We start from the raw sequence: 16,743 nt of genomic DNA, 5'->3' as shown, positions 1-16,743 counted from the left end.
AAGACAGTCGAAGAACAGTTTATTCATTAAAACTTAATAAATAATTACTAATGTTAATTGTAAACATCATATAAAACTGAAGGAAGATTGAAAATAATATGTGGTTTATTTCACGTTAAACCTTTTGAATTGTGGCCGCCTGATGACGAATGCGGCACACAAATGCGACTTGCGGAAGGCGTCGCCCTCCAAAAGATACAGAAACTGGAGACTGAAGTTGTGTTGTTGTAAAGTACAGTGGGATTCCCCATACACGTTTTAGCCGAAATATATTACCTAAAAACTAAACGAATCAACAAAATAAGACATATTTACGGACATGGCTTGTGAAGCCTCACAGGGTAAGTGATTGTAGGCTGTTTGTAATTTTCTAGTCATGTTAAATGTCTGTGATTAATAATGTTTCTCTTTGTTTTACAGATTATCAGATTGGAGAGGCCCTCTTAATAGGGTACGTTTCTGTTGATTTACATTTGCAGTTTATTATTAAGTTTATAAGTAAAAACATTTGACTACTTTCATATTTAGTATTGGAATTAATTGATGTATTTTAAATGTTAAGGCATGTGACAAACATCATGCAACTAAGGAAATAAATGTGTAACTTTATCTTTTCAAGTTTCTTATCTACTGGGATAATTGAATAAACACCAAAACAGCCGTAATGAGGAGTTCTGTAATGCATTGTTCAGCTGAAAACAGGCTAAACAGGCTTCAAATTTTTTTACACAGTAAAGTAGTAACATAGTAAAAAGTCCTAATCTTGCTTCAGCTTTTTAATGCCTTTCTAATTTGAATACCACATGTAAGAAAGAGCAAATAGCAAGCAAGAAAGTACTGCTCTAATAGCACTAGGGGATAAATAAATGATTTACAGGAACTATTTGACAAACTGTAAGGTCAAGAGATGAATGGGCTCTACAGGGCAACTTATAAGGAACAGGATGATGACTGTTTTATGACTGATGCGGCGTTTTACAGTTTTATACCAACATCAGTGTTGGCTTTATCATGTTGAGTTAAGTTGCATCAAGTTTATGAGGTGTTGACAAATCGAATGTCTTTCAGGGTAGTAAGGCAGGAGGTGATGGAGGTGACTGAAGGAAATGCAGCTCCTCCAGCTCTTCCTGAAGCTAAACCAATAAGCAACAGCCAGGACCAGATTCTGGTTCAGCGGCTGGCGAACACCATCAAAGAGATCGGTGACAAACTCGACCAGAATCCAGCATTTAACGAGTCAGTCTGAGATCTAAATCTGTAGCAGTACTGTTTTTGTCTAAACCATTTTTTAAATGCCTGGTTTCTCTTTCTGTTGTTCTAATCTCACAGCATGATCGATGGCTTAGTAAAGGTAGCTGATAAAAGCAGTTTCTGGAAACTTGTGGAAAAGGTGTTCACAGATGGCCAGATCAAATGGGGCAGAATTATTGTGCTGTTTTATTCCGTTGGAAAACTGTCAGCCAAGGTATTGGATTAGTTTATATTGCCTTTTTAAAAAATATGATAAAATGTGTAATAGGGCTGCACGATATTGGAAAAAATTGACATTGCGATATTTTTTTCCCCTGCGATATATATTGCGATATTTTATATATATATATATATATATATATATATATATATATATATATATATATATATATATATATATATATATATATATACTTAAAACTAGGGCTGTGACGGTCACCATGACAACCGCGTCACCGCGGTGGTCATTGCCACCTCATCCATTGCCACCGGCCATAGTACGTGAAGTCACGCACTTTAAAACACAAATTACTGTTATGTTGCCAAGTATTACATATCTGTTAGAATATAAATTAGGCGCGATTCAGCAAGTTCAAGTTCAACCATATCTTGTTAGAAAACGAACTCTTACATCTGGGAACATTTTGGATTCGTGCCGACCAAGAAAGGTGAACGAATCAATTTGGATTAAGCTTTTTGTATGGGGGTTTTAAATAAAGTGTGTTTTAATATTCACTGCTGAGTGCTGAGAGTCCAAACACTGAGGAGCAAATCCATCGATACGCAGATCCACGGGTCCCGAACCATGCAAGCTATAGGCGATTGACGGCGAGGGAAAAAAAGCCATAGGCTTAATCAACTCCTGTCTTCTAAACGCAGAAGCCCAGCTCAGCCAGGCATGGCAGAGGCATTTGCAAAAATGGCTAGATACAAAAGAGAAAGTGATAAATGGAAGACATTGATGAGAAATTGAGCATAGGCTATTTGGTAACTATTTAAGAACGCGCCGCTCCGCAGCGTAGAGAAACCTGCGTTGCGAGAAATGCGGGCGGCGGAACAGAAGGAGAAGCCCTCTCTCGCATGGTTGTGAAAAAGTAACCTGTCTGTGCATTTTCGCTACAAGCACACCGTCTGACAGTGTATTGCTGGAAACATTATAACCCCATTCTTCACTTAAACCGGACAAAGTCAACATGTTAGTTTTTCTGGCAAATAATTTAAAATATGACTACAAAAGGTGGAGAGAAACTACGCTGTTTTTTTTAAACATCTGACTTATATTGTTACTAGGTTAATATTTTCTTTTTACTTATAATTATTATTATTTATAATATTATTACACTGATTAGTGAAGTGCCATTTAGACTATTTGTTAAGTTCTTAAAAATGTAACGTTTAATTGTTATTATTATACAGTTTCAAGCAGTTAAAGTAATTTAATATTTAACTACAATATTTATAATTAGTTTTGTGTTGTTTTATTAACGAAAGTTCAAAAATAAACATGTACGTTTATACGGATGTTTTATTTATTAATATTAAATTCGGTTATTCCTTAATTTTTACATAAAAGGTAAATTAACTTAAGTAGGCTACATTATTTGTTGATGTACGAGATCGAGGAACATGTTTGCCAGTAAATAATGTTCGCACCACTTAAAAAACAAAACAAATGAATAACTTGCGAAAAGGATGCTATAAAAAATGCAAGCGCTTAATCATTCTTCACAATCGGATTCGTACGTGCAGTAAGCCGAGGCTATATTGCGCCGACAAGAACAAGCCCTAAAACTAAGTCTAGAGAGAGAATTAATACTAGTTAATATTAATGATTATAAGCACGAACTGCGTTGTATGATAAACGCATCACAATGATGTCGTGATCTTTGCTGAAGAACTGATATGTTATCGCCGTCTCCCCAGCCAGGTTTTCATCTGCTTTTTTCCCCTTCTTCTGGATACAAACAATAAAGTATCAGCGCCAGACCAGTGGTTTAAATTATATTTTACTCTCCTGATTTCTTTTCTTTTCATTAAAAATGAATAAATGTTTAAAGTTTTGTATTGCATAGCCTATATATTTTTAAAGATTATCATTCAGCCTACCTGCAGCGCATGAGGTTGTGTGCTGGGCAAATCCCCTTTACCCATGCTACCCATTTCATTTATGACACTGTAAACTTGACTTGGCAGGCTGATCATATTTAAACTCAAAAGGTGTTTTTAACTTGAGACCGCATGATTCTGCATAATGTGATGTTTCTTATTACAACTGTAAGCGGTGTCAAAATGAAAGCAAACATTAAAAAGGGTTTTGTTTTATCACTTGTATAGTTTAGTTTTAATAATAGCTAATGTATATAATAAATTATAATATCGATTATTGTGTAGACTACAGTGTTCAACAAAATAATTTTATTAGGTTACTCTAATAGACCAAATCCCTAACTGAAAAACGAATGTGAAAATATGACAGTTGCGTCTTTGCTAAAATTAATTTAACGACAAATTTCTTTTGCTTTTTTCCCCTTTAGAGATCAAAAGAGCTGTATTTAAAGAATTATTTCACTAAAACATTAATTGAATGCCCAGTTCTTTCCCGTGTGAGTTTAGTGCGCCTCCGCCGCGTCTGCGTTTTTAAGGTTGCACCCTGACCTGACGCGGGGACCAGATCTCTGTATTGCTTTAATTTCTCAATTTTCATAACTGCATTGCATTTTCATATAGTAAAATATCAAAATTTATGTTCTAAAAGTAGTAGGAATGACGGGAGTGTTAGTAATTAATAACAGAAAGAACTTTCACTTTTGAGTGAACTTCTGTCACGTGTTATTTTAGTATGATAAAATAAACAAAAATAGTAATGCAGAAAAGTATTTTTCGCTCTGCCAAGCCTTCTCTGTTGCTGTATAGAGAAGCAGCCTGCTCAGTCTCCTTACCCCGGCCCCACCCCGCCCACCGACTCCTGAACGTCTCACTCACTAACTCACTCACTCACGCGGGCATGCACTACGGTCTCATGAGGAAACACAGCTTTTTGATATAATGTTTTTCTTGTTCCCAAATACAAATAATTTATCAAGTATTGTTTGAAATAAGTATTTCTAAAAACATGCTATTCCTGCTTTTCCGAATACCGTATTTCGGTTCGGCTCCACCCATAATATATATATAATTTTTTTTTTTTTTTTTTGCATCGCACCCTCCTGCGATGTGACTATCGCGGATGCGCACATCGCGATTTCGATGCTGAAACGATATATCGTGCAGCCCTAATGTGTAATGATTATGGTAGTAATGGCTGCTTTCAAAGCACTGCTTCATGAAGCTTCAAAACCTTTATGAATCCTTTATTTCTACTCAGTGGTTTTACAGCATGTTTTGCGACTTTAAGCTACTGATTACATAGCAATTGTACAAAAGCATAATAATACAAATAAGCATAAACAAGGGGAAAAGCCTATCATTCTTTAGGTCATTTAGATGCTGTAATTTGATCCTAAAACTTAAGTGTCATAATATAAACTTTGACACCAGTGATGTAGAATGAAAATATCCTTCTAAAATTGTGTTAACATTGTTAACATTATATAAATATATACATACTGTTTGTACAGTAGTCAGTATATAGCAGAGGTGTCAAACTTAATTCCTGTTGGGCCAGAGCCCTGCAGAGTTTAGTTCCAGTCCTGCTTCAACACATCTATCCGTACTAGTTATCAAACAAGCCTAAAGCGTTCAATTGGTTTGATCAGGTGTGTATAATTAGGGTTGAAACTAAACTGTGCATAGCTGCGGCCCTCCAGGTTTGACACCTGTGGTATATAGTCATTTTAAGTGGATCAAAAATGTATTTCAGGATTGTTGAATAGTTTTAGTACAACTTTGGTAAAAGGTTTTAATCTACTTAATATATATATATATGAGCAATATCACACGTGCAGCAGTGCGATATGGCTGTATATTGTCACTGATGGGGGCTTAGTGTCCCACCAGTGACGATATACAGCCACTTCGCAGTGCTACGAGTGTGATGTTGCATTTATACAACAGTTCAACTGCATAATCGTGTATATACGCGAGTGTCTAAAAACCCTTTTGTATGAGGAACTACTTTCTTCTGCCATTCATTCACATCTGCAGCTGACATCAGGACAGCAGAAACCATTACTACTTCACCAACATTACTTTAGAGCTAGCATTTGAACGATTCTCTAGCGTAATGTCTAAAGTGATGACAAAATAGCTTTAAAATTATAAGGCTAAACGGCATGAAATGTCATCAGTCTACAGATATTTCCCAGTATTTCTCTGTTGCAATCAGGAGATCACAATAATTAACCCCGGAAAAATGCCAAGGCAACCAAATAGTAACTCAGGGTTATACAGAGTGGCCAACACAAAATACATACATTCCTAATATGTGAGTCCCATCTCATACTCAACAAACTACAATTACTATGGTATAAATACAACACTGCAACATACAAAAAGAGAGAGAGAGATTGACTTAGAATGTAACTTACCAGTTTAATAATGATTTGATCAGCAAAAGAAAACAGCTGAAAACCGAATTAGAGGATGATCACTCGCACGACACAGGTGACTTGATGTGCACGACTGTTAAAAAGCTTGCACGCTCCCATTTAGTTGCACGAAGCAACCGTACCTAGAGGAAATGCAACTTGTGCGATCGATTCTCTTTGAAGTAGACTGGACAAAAACAATGATTATGCATCCACAGTCCTGCTGCTTTTAGGAGCTCAAGATTAAAATATATATATATCCTTTTGTAAGCAGCAGTGTCACTGCTTTTGTTTTAATTATTCTTTTAATAGATTATTGACAGGCCTAACATTAACTGTGTGTGCGTGATCATCCTCTCATTATCACATTCATAGTATGTTTTTTTTTACCTGCTTTCTTTTGCTTAATGTTATTTTTGTTAATATGGTTTAACTAGACAGATTACCCTGCATATTTTAGATACACGACATGAATTCTTTTTTAAATGTCAATTGCTTTTTAAAAAAAGTTTTGAATGTATACATATACATGTATACAGATATATTTTGCTTGTTTTCACACATTTAAAATTTGTGACTAAAAAATAATGATTTATTTATTTTTGGTGTGGTCAGAGATAAATTGGGTAAATCCTTAATTTTGAGCCCTGAAAAGTCCTGTGAAATAAAAACTAATTGCAAAGCGACACAACCCATTTGCTCATGCAAACTGAGAAAGCTCATACGCAACACACACAGAAAGTGAATTGAATGTGGACATAACACAGCATCTAAATCAAGTAATTTTTAGCATGTCAAAGTCAAATTTATGCATATAAAATATATTTCCCCAACAACAAAAGTGTGGCTCGTGAAAATGGCGAGTGGCTAGTAATGTTGGAAATCTACTAGCATCACTGGCTAGCGATCAAAAAAGTTAACGTCAAGCCCTGGTCAACCATTTTTACTCTGCTCAGTAAGACAGGCTGATGAATGCTGACGCACTGTATCTCTGAAATTATAAATATTTTAAAGTACGCACTATCCTTATAAATAAACTGCATAGTTGCAATTAAAACAACTCTCATGATGTAAACAATTCTTGCCTGAAAAAGCCTGAAAAATACATTATATTGTCCAACAGCTGCAATATTTGTCAAACTGTAGTGAGTTTATTGATCTGCTGTCACTCTATGTGGGCGTAGTGATACAGAAGGGTGAGGACGCTGTCCAAGTGCTGTTATTACAGGAATATCGCACGGCTATCAGCCAATCAGATTCAAGAACCAGACAGAACTGTTGTATAAACATATATATTTATATACATTTATATATACAATAGGACTGTATATACTGTATACAATATGCTGTGTCATCAATATGCTGTGTCATCATTCTGTGTTGCTTGATAAGTTGTTATTGTGACGGGCCTACAGTCTTTCTTCTTTAAAGCCCTCTTTCTTTTTTATAGATGGTCGTCGCTCGCCTACCCAGAATTGTTTCAGATATTTTATCATTAAGTCTTGATTACTTCAAAAGGAATCTGTTGCAGTGGATTCGCACAGTAGGAGGATGGGTAAGAAGCAATGAAGGAACAACTCACATTAAATCCCAATATTTAAGACATTAAAGAAGCATTTGACTTTGTCTTTCATTTTTGTGCTTCATAAAAATGTGTTGAACAGTATTGTTGAGAGTATGCCATCTATAACTAAACTGTTTGTTCTCGCTAATACAGATGAACAGTATCCCTGCACTGGCCTGTTTCTCTGTTGACCAATTTTCTGGTTCTTCAATGAGAAAATATTCTCCTTACGTTGGAGTTGTGTTTGCCTTCACTGGTGGCCTACTGCTGGGTGGCTTCATCGTCTCGAGATTTCAGAAAACCTGAAAGAGAGGGAGAATGGAGATGGCACACAAGTTGACAATAAACTTTCTTAATGATGAACATTGGAGAAACCACAAAGGCAATAAGATGATGGTGTGCAGAATGATTTTGTAATTTGCCTCTTTTTATTGTAATATGCTCCTATTTTATATGTATTTATACTTTGTATTTTGTGAGAAAATATATTTAATAATATAACCGAGTTAAAAAATGTGTTTATTCATGATCAAGACAGATAGAAAAGAACTTAGACAATAAGCTTGCCCAAAGTTTTATAAAACCTGTTTCGTCGACTCTTTTGTTTATGCATGTAATGTGCAATGAATGAGATTAAAGTGCCCTTGATTTCAGAGTTTTTGAAAACATAAATGCAAGTTAACAGCAGTAATCATTTTTATCAATCACAGATGATTATAGGCTATGAAATGTTTGTGGTCCCGAACCACAAACATTGTGCCAAAAGTAATAATAGTCAAAAATACATTGCATGGGTCAAAATGATAAATTATTTTTTTATGGCAAAATTCATAAGAATATTAATAAGGTCCTGTTCCGTGAACAAAGTTTGTAAATTTCCTACAGCATATATCAATTTATTTAATTAGTAGTGTACATTGCTTAGCACTTTAGACAAGTAGAAGGTGATTTTCCCAGTATTTAGAATTTTTTTGAACCCTCAAAGAGTTGTATCTCAGCCAAGCACTGTCCTATCAAAGCATTGTGTACATCAATGAAAACCTTATTTTATCAACATTCATAAGATGTATAGGCTAATGCTTTATATATAATTTTCTTTGTTTATATATGTATACACACAGACACACACACATACACACACATCGTCTCGAGATACATAATACATAAAAACTATTTCAACTGTATTTTGGGGGTATACAGTTAAAGTCAGAATTATTATCCCCTTTTATTTTCTTTTTTAAATATTTGCCAAATGATGTTTAACTGCAAGGAAATGTTTACAGTATGTCTGTTAATATTTTTTCTTATTTGTTTTATTACAGCTAGAATAAAAGCAGTTTTTAATTTTTTTAAAACCATTTTAAGGTCAAAATTATTAGCGCCTTAAGCTTTATTATATAGGCTATACAGTCGTGGCCAAAAGTTTTGAGAATTACATAAATATTGGAAATTGGAAAAGTTGCTGCTTAAATTTTTATAATAGCAATTTGCATATACTCCAGAATGTTATGAAGAGTGATCAGATGAATTGCATAGTCCTTTGCCTTGAAAATCAACTTAATCCTGAAAAAACTTTCCACTGCATTTCATTGCTGTCATTAAAGGACCTGCTGAGATCATTTCAGTAATTGTCTTGTTGACTCAGGTGAGAATATTGACGAGCACAAGGCTAGAGATCATTATATCAGGCTGATTGGGTTAGAATGGCAGACTTGACATGGTAAAAGGCGGGTGATGCTTGAAATCATTGTTTTTCCATTGTTAACAATGGTGGCCTGCAAAGAAACACGTGCAGCCATCATTGCAGAAAAATGGCTTCACAGGCAAAGATATTGTGGCTACTAACATTGCACCTAAATCAACAATTTATAGGATCATCAAGAACTTCAATCAAAGAGATTCAATTCTTGTTAAGAAGGCTTCAGTGTGTCCAAGAAAGTCCAGCAAATGTCAGGATCGTCTCCCAAAGAGGATTCAGCTGCGGGATCAAAGTGCCAACTGTGCAAAGCTTGCTCAGGAATGGCAGCAGGCAAGTGTGAGCACATCTGCACGCACAGTGAGGCGAAGACTTTTGGAAGACGGCCTGGTGTCAAGAAGGGCAGCAAAGAAGCCACTTCTCTTCAAAAAAAAACTTTAGGGACAGATTAATCTTCTGCAAAAAGTATGGCGAATGGACTGCTGCATGAGGACTGGGGCAAAGTCATATTTTTGATGAAGCCCCTTTTCATTTGTTTGGGGCATCTGGAAAAAGGCTTGTCTGGAGAAGACAAGGAGAGCGCTACCATCAGTCCTGTGTCATGCCAACAGTAAAGGATCCTGAGACCATTCATGTGTGGGGTTGCTTCTCATCTAAGGTAGTGGGCTCACTCACAATTTTGCCCAAAAACACATCTATAAATAAAGAATGGTACCAAACACCCTCCAACAGCAACTTCTTTCAACAATCCAACAACAGTTTGGTAAAGAACAATGCATTTTTCAGCATGACGGAGCACCGTGCCTTAAGGCAAAAGTGATTTCTAAGTGGCTCAGAGACCAAAACATTGAAATTTTGGGTCCATGACCTGAAAACTCTCCAGATCCTTAATCCAATTGAGAATTTGTGGTCAATCCTCAAGAGGCGGTGGACAAACAAAAACCCACTAATTCGACAAACTCCAAGAATTGATAATGAAAGAATGGGTCGCTATCAGTCAGGATTTGGCCCAGAAGTTGATTGAGAGCATCCCCAGTCGAATTTCAGAGGTCCTGAAAAAGAAGGGCCAACACTGCAAATACTGACTCTTTGCATAAATGTCATATAATTGTTGATAAAAGCCTTTGAAACATATGAAGTGCTTGTAATTATATTTCAGTACATCACAGAAACAACTGAAACAAAGATCTAAAAGCAGTTTAGCAGCAAACTTTGGGAAACTAATATATGTGTCATTCTCAAAACTTTTGGCCACGACTGTGTATATATATATATATGTATATATATATATATATATATGTATATATATATATATATATATATATATATATATATATATATATATATATATATATATATATATATATATATATATATATATATATTGATTTGCCTAATTACTCTAACCTGCTTAGTTAACATAATTAACTTAGTTAAGCCTTTAAATGTCACTTTAAGCTGTATGTCTTGAAAAATATCTAGTCAAATAAAATTTACTGTCATGGCAAATAAAAAATAAATCAATTTAACAGAAACATTATTTCTTCGCTAAACAGAAATTGAAAAAATACATAAATAAACGGGGGCTAATATTTCTGACTTTAACTGTATTTTGGGGGTAGTCTGAAATATCACTTGTTTGTTTCGCTTTTATTTTCAATTTGCCTAAGAGGTAAGATGCGGAACAAATGAACTTGCGGAACTTGATATAGTTGCTTTATAGCAGGCTATTGAAAGACTTGCTAAACTCGTTAGTTAAGACCCAGGCTAGAGCCATTACAAAAAAAACTATTTCGTCTGTAGACGCATGAAGCGGACATTCGGCTTTCCGATATCAGGACCATTAAGGAGGACGATAGAAAAAAAAGTCAATTCATGGCATCAGGTATTGGAACCGCAGGTCTATCCATTTTTTTCTACAGATGTGAACAGAGAGCAGTACACTGACATTTAACTTTTTATCTTAAAGATGTCCAGTTTTCAAACAACGTTGTTCTTAGGTAAGTTTCACATTTCTTTGTTATCGAGCTGATGGCTTTATAATATACAATCAATAGACTAAATAACAATTACTTTAAAACATTTAGGCCTAGGATAAAACTAGGATAAAAACTTGTAGTACACTTTTACAAGTAGGACATGCCCCTGGGTCATGTTGATCCTTAAAAACAAGTCATATTTAAGGTCTAAGTTTACAGTTATATGATTGTATGCAACATTTAGTTTGATCGTCGTTTATCATTATTTAGCCTATTGTAGCATTATCCAACGATTAACCCCCTGGTATGGACTAAGTTTCATAGGAATCGATGATATCCTTATTATTTTGGTTTTCTTGTAAGTCATATCATGGATTCTTCCTCATTCATCTTCTCAGATCACTTACGGGCCAGATAGAGAGGGCAGGGATGAGTGTGCCTGGAAGGACATTCGCTGTTTAGACATATGCTAGATAAGTTGGCGGTTCATTCCGCTTTGGCGACCCCAGATTATTAAAGGGACTAAGAAAATGAATGAATGAATAGTCCCTTTATTAATCTGGGGTCTCCACAGCGGAATGAACCACCAACTTATCTAGCATATGTCTAAACAGCGAATGTCCTTCCAGCTGCAACCCAGTACTGGGAAACATACACACTCATATGCTACAGAGAATTTAGTTTATTCAATTCACTTATATAGTGTATGTCTTTGGACTATAAACTGGAGTTCCCAGAGGAAACCCACGCCAACACGGGGAGAACAATCCACAAATGCCAACTGACTTAGCCAAAACTAGAACCAGCGATCATATTGCTGTAAGGCGACGGTGCTAACCACTGAGCCACTGTGTCAAATAGCAAGTAACACATTAAATTTAACCTGAAATATTATTTTCTTGTAAAATTCTTGTAAAACACATTTCAGCAGTCTTTGATTAAGCTAACTTTTATTTTGATGATCCCCAAGAGACGTTCACTGACTGTAAGTACAATTGCAAGTAGGCTACAGCTTATTCTAACCCTAAACATTTAAGCTATCTGATACTTTAATGACATTTCATTAACATGTAATTGCAAAGCTGCTGAAGTGAACGAAATGTAGAAATTGAGTATTTTATTTTTAACTTTAATCAAGTTAACAAATAAAATTGTGCTTGGTTTCAGCTTAACTGATAGGTTTGCATGCGTGCTGGACAGACAGCATTTCCAGAGACTTGCAGACAAAGTGTTTCAGGATGGTATCACCTGGGGAAAAATTGCTTCCCTGATCTGTATTATTGGAAAAACAATTGTGAAGGTATGCATAACTTTCTTTACCTCACCTTCATTATGTTTTATATTGCCTAAAGTGTTAAAGTGCATCCATTATGCCCATTTCAATAATATAACATAATATACTGTAGGTCTTCTGTGTCCCTAGGATTAGTCTGAAATGTCAAATTAAAAATGGCCAATATCATTTATTGTAACCTGTTAAAGATTTTTGGTTCAGAATAAAAATAAGCCGTTTCATAGACACCTTTATATGCAAATCAGCTGAATTTAACAATGACAGACAGCGAAAACAGCAAAAGTCGAGATGGATCTAGATGTAAATTACAGAAATGACATAACTGTACAGAAACTGTCCTGTGAGACTATTTATTCAGCTGCAGTCATCACGGAGCATCAAGGATTATATATTTGCAAAGATTATATACATGGGTTACTTCTGGATGTGTAGCTAGATCAAGAACTGTTGTTATTGAGGGGGGTTGAACACACCACCAGTAAAGCTTTATGTGCAAACAAGAGAGTTCTGCACGATAGCTGTAGTTGCAGTTTTATACATTTGCATTTGTTTTTTTTTTTAAATGTACTTTTTTTATTTAGATTATTGGCAATTACATTCCTGACTTTGTGTCTTGGACACTGCATTACTTCAAGGATAACCTACAGACCTGGATCTGCAATATGGGAGGATGGGTATGATTGGAGAGACTTATGGAAAATACTTTTGTAGAGAATGGGAATCTGCATCATGGAATCGGCCAAATTTTCTGAAACACTCAGAAGCACACAATGTAAACCAATACTAATCACCACAGAAAAAAAAAAACTGACCAGTTTATACCCATTAAAAATATAGCAAACACTCATAAAAATAGACTGTCTAAAATATCTTCATTAAAAATGCCCAGTGTGTCTGAAAATATGAATTCCAGATTAGCTAGAGAAGCTGAGCACAATTGAGCAGAATGAATGGATGAACTGGGAATAAAAGAACAAGCTAATCCAAAATAGGCCCAGACTTTGGGAGTGGCGTAACTAAAAACTTAATATATGAAATAAAAAAAGAATACCTTTTAACTTGTATTTAATGCAAATCCAATTAGATCCACTTATTTGGTAAACAAAGCAGGTCTCTTATGTAATATACCTACTAAAAGACAGAAAACATTAATTTACAAACTGTAATGTAAATAAATCATGTGAATATTTTTATATTAGTCAATAATATTACTGAAATGAATTTAAAAACTGAATAGATATAAATTTACACACATTTAAACAAGTAAATAAATAGACACAATGATGGGCTAAACATCCACGGAAATCTATGGATATCTGTACTAACAGATTTTGTGTGGGCTTATCCATAAGTCACAGGGTATCATTGAGCTGCAGCAAGAGAACATTCTCATATATGATTTTTTCCTTATTTTGGTGTGTGAGCTTACAGTTTATTGGAGAACACTTTAGTTTAGGTCACAATTCACAGTATTTACAGACAGTACACTGAAAACACAGTATTAACAGACCATTAACTAACACGACTAGCTTAATAAACTACTATTAAGTTGTTTATTAATAGTTAGTAAGGTAGACAGGTTTAGGTGTTGGGTAGGTTTTGGGATGTGGGATGAGATCATACTTCATAATTACTAATCAACAACAATTATTATTATTATTATTATCAACTTATTATTATCAACTTATTATTATTAACAATGTCACCCTACAGCACAAAGGTCGCTGGTTCTAGTCCTGACTGGATCAGTTGGCATTTCTGTGTGGAGTTTGCATGTTTTCCCATTGTTGGTGTGAGTTTTCTATGGGTGCTCTTGTTTCTCCCACAGTCCAAAGACATGTGGTAAAGGTAAAATTAATAAACTAAATTTTCCATAGTGTATGTGTGTTAATGAGTGTGTATAGATGTTTCCTAGTACTGGGTTGCAGCTGGAAGGGCATCTGCTGTGTAAAAACATATGCTGGATAGGTTGGCGGTTCATTCCGTTGTGGCGACCCCTTATAAATAAAGGGACTTAGCAGAAGGAAAATTAATAAATGAAAGAAAATTATTGCAAACTATTTATACAGGCTTAATTTAAACAAGCAAATAAAATTAGTAATGTTCAACTTAATTTGTTTAAATTCAGCCCATATAAATTCTTGCCAGAACTTACTTTAAAAAAAAGTTGTAAATCCAATGAAACATTTTTTCAGTGTAGTTAATAGCATGAAATTTGACCTAAACCATACTTACCGTTAATTGCAAGTCAGTGTTCAATAAACCTATAGAGATCAATGAGATCCAGGCTCCCACGATATAAATTCCCAGATGTATTTATTGTAATGACACATTCCCATTCTCTATTGCAGAGCATTAGAATACATATGAGTAATAGTCATTGATAAACCCTTTTAAATACCTGCAGATCAATAGTGTCTCCTCCTTGGCCCGTTTCTCCCTTGAGTTGGATTTGGGCTCCTCCTCCAGTATGATCTGGTCCTCCTCTGGACTCCTCTTCATCAGTGGAATGCTGTTAGGAGGCTTCATCGTCTGGAGCCTGATTAGACGAGCCTGAGGAGGGTCAGTGGAGGAGCGATGAGCTGAGGAAAAGCAGAGATTCAGAAATGCAGAATCTGTGGTCTACGTGTCTTTGCATCTCTGCAGATCATGTGAATGAGGAAGGATACAAGAAAGGTGTAGGATTTTCTCAAATTGAAGCCAGCAAGACTTGACATTTTATTTGTGCTGTGCCAAGAGGACTCACTGAAAAAAATGGTTCATTGCGAACTGTTGCAAACATTTTAAATAAGCTGAATTTAAACAAAGATTAAGGTGAAAATTACCACATTTAATTGTTGCTTAAATTCAGCATATATGAATTGTTTATAACTTACCTTAAAAATGAAGCTCATCCAGTGAATCTTGCTTTTCAGTGCTGCTCATTGCAGTTTCTGTGCCTACAGTTGAAGTCAGAATTATTAGCCCCCCTTTGAATTTTTTTTGGGCTCTATTTTGACGGTCCATGCGCAGAGCGCAAAAACGCAGGGCGCAAACGCTTTCAGGGCGTGTCAGGACGCGTTTTTGCTAATTTAACGACGGGAAAACCTGCTTTGCGCCATGGCGCATGGTCTAAAAGGGTCGAGTTTATTTCTTAATGAATTATAGGTGTGTTTTGAGAATAAACCAATTAGAGTCTCATCTCCCATTCCCTTTAAGAGCCAGCTGCGTCGCGCCAAGACCGCATTCGCTATTTACAGGACGCAAAGTAAGCCTAAGTGGAAAAAATGAGCATTTCACAAGCAAACAGTTAACAGTTATTTAACAGAAAACTGTTAAACAGCATCTACTGTGTGAGAATGAGAGATAATGGAACTACTTTCACATTCGCTCTTGGATAGGGAAACCTTTATGCACAGACATGAATTAGCCTATAAATAAATAATTTTGTTTGTTAAGCGCAAATATTCGTTTCAAAACTATTTCTAAATTCAGTTCTAATTTCCAGCAAACGAATAAATGAACAATAATAACAAAATGTGCTCAAAAACCTAATTTATATCCTAAAACACATGCTGTGCCCCATATGGTCTGGGGTCTGACAGGTGGGCAAATCTAAGCTTGTTTTTAATAAAACAAATATAAATATGGATATAATAAATAATACTGCTAATAATAATAAAATTATAGAAAAAGCAAATTGTTATGAATGAACTGAAAAAGCCTCCTGAGATGAAGAAGACATAAAAGCAGTGGTTTTTCATATTTATGCAGGCTAGAAAATAATATGTTTTGTAATATTTTAATCCTTTATATTTATATTCTATATCAATTCTTATTATATCCTATATATATATCCTTAATATTACATTTTTTTCATATGTAAAGATATTTGCCTAATGCTCTCTTGTGCGTATTAAGCAGTGCGTAAGCAAGGTGCAACTCTGCGCCGGAGTTTAGACCGGGTTAGTTTTGGTCTAATGAAAAATCTATCATAGTTTCTCAAAATAGCAACGCTCCAGCGGTCCGCCTCAGAACGCCTCCCTTTTTAGACCAGAACGCAGTTCCAATAAAAGCAGTTTTTGATTTTTTAAAAAATTAAAATGTATTAGCCCCTTATTTTATATATATTTTTTGATAGTCTACAGAACAAACCATCATTATACAAGAACTTGCCTAATTACCCTAACCTTAACCTAATTAACCTAGTTAAGCCTTTAAATGTCACTTTAAGCTGTGTAGAAGTGTCTTGAAACATATCTAGTCTAATATTATTTACTGTCATCATGACAAAGATAAAATAAATGAGGTATTAGAAATGAGTTATTAAAACTATTATGTTTAGAAATGTGTTGAAAAAAATCTGCTCTCCGTTAAACAGAAATTAGGGAAAAAAATAAACAGGGGGACTAATAATTCAGGGGCTTTAATAATTCTTACTTCAACTGTATATA

At 35.1% G+C, this 16,743-nt stretch overlaps 2 protein-coding genes across 2 annotated transcripts; both read left to right on the top strand.

The window, feature by feature from the left end:
* Positions 1 to 221: 221 nt before the first annotated feature.
* On the top strand, positions 222 to 8,006 carry baxb (BCL2 associated X, apoptosis regulator b). Its single transcript, NM_001013296.2, is given in 6 exon segments — positions 222 to 341; positions 421 to 451; positions 1,069 to 1,236; positions 1,330 to 1,465; positions 7,228 to 7,332; positions 7,495 to 8,006. Coding segments are annotated over 6 exon segments (615 nt in total). The 5' UTR covers positions 222 to 319; the 3' UTR covers positions 7,648 to 8,006.
* A 2,683-nt stretch (positions 8,007 to 10,689) lies between these two features.
* LOC100534669 (bcl-2-like protein 1) lies at positions 10,690 to 15,960 on the top strand. The gene is made up of 5 exons (XM_073944581.1): positions 10,690 to 10,922; positions 11,007 to 11,037; positions 12,184 to 12,316; positions 12,892 to 12,984; positions 14,718 to 15,960. Exons 1-5 carry the CDS (start codon positions 10,913 to 10,915, stop codon positions 14,865 to 14,867), a joined length of 417 nt encoding a protein of 138 aa, XP_073800682.1. The 5' UTR covers positions 10,690 to 10,912; the 3' UTR covers positions 14,868 to 15,960.
* The last annotated feature ends 783 nt before the right edge of the window (positions 15,961 to 16,743 follow it).

The sequence above is a fragment of the Danio rerio genome, chromosome 3, assembly GCF_049306965.1.
Source record: "Danio rerio strain Tuebingen ecotype United States chromosome 3, GRCz12tu, whole genome shotgun sequence".
Classification (NCBI taxonomy): domain Eukaryota; kingdom Metazoa; phylum Chordata; class Actinopteri; order Cypriniformes; family Danionidae; genus Danio; species Danio rerio.
Note: the sequence above shows the minus strand (reverse complement) of the source record. Positions and strands in the feature narration are given on the sequence as shown.

What these genes read in the sequence shown, in the direction of transcription:
- LOC100534669 (XM_073944581.1), top strand. An exon ending in TTGGAAAAACAATTGTGAAG is followed by an intron (nt 12,317 to 12,891) that starts GTATGCATAACT and finishes TTTTTTATTTAG; the next exon opens with ATTATTGGCAATTACATTCC. An exon ending in TCTGCAATATGGGAGGATGG is followed by an intron (nt 12,985 to 14,717) that starts GTATGATTGGAG and finishes AAATACCTGCAG; the next exon opens with ATCAATAGTGTCTCCTCCTT.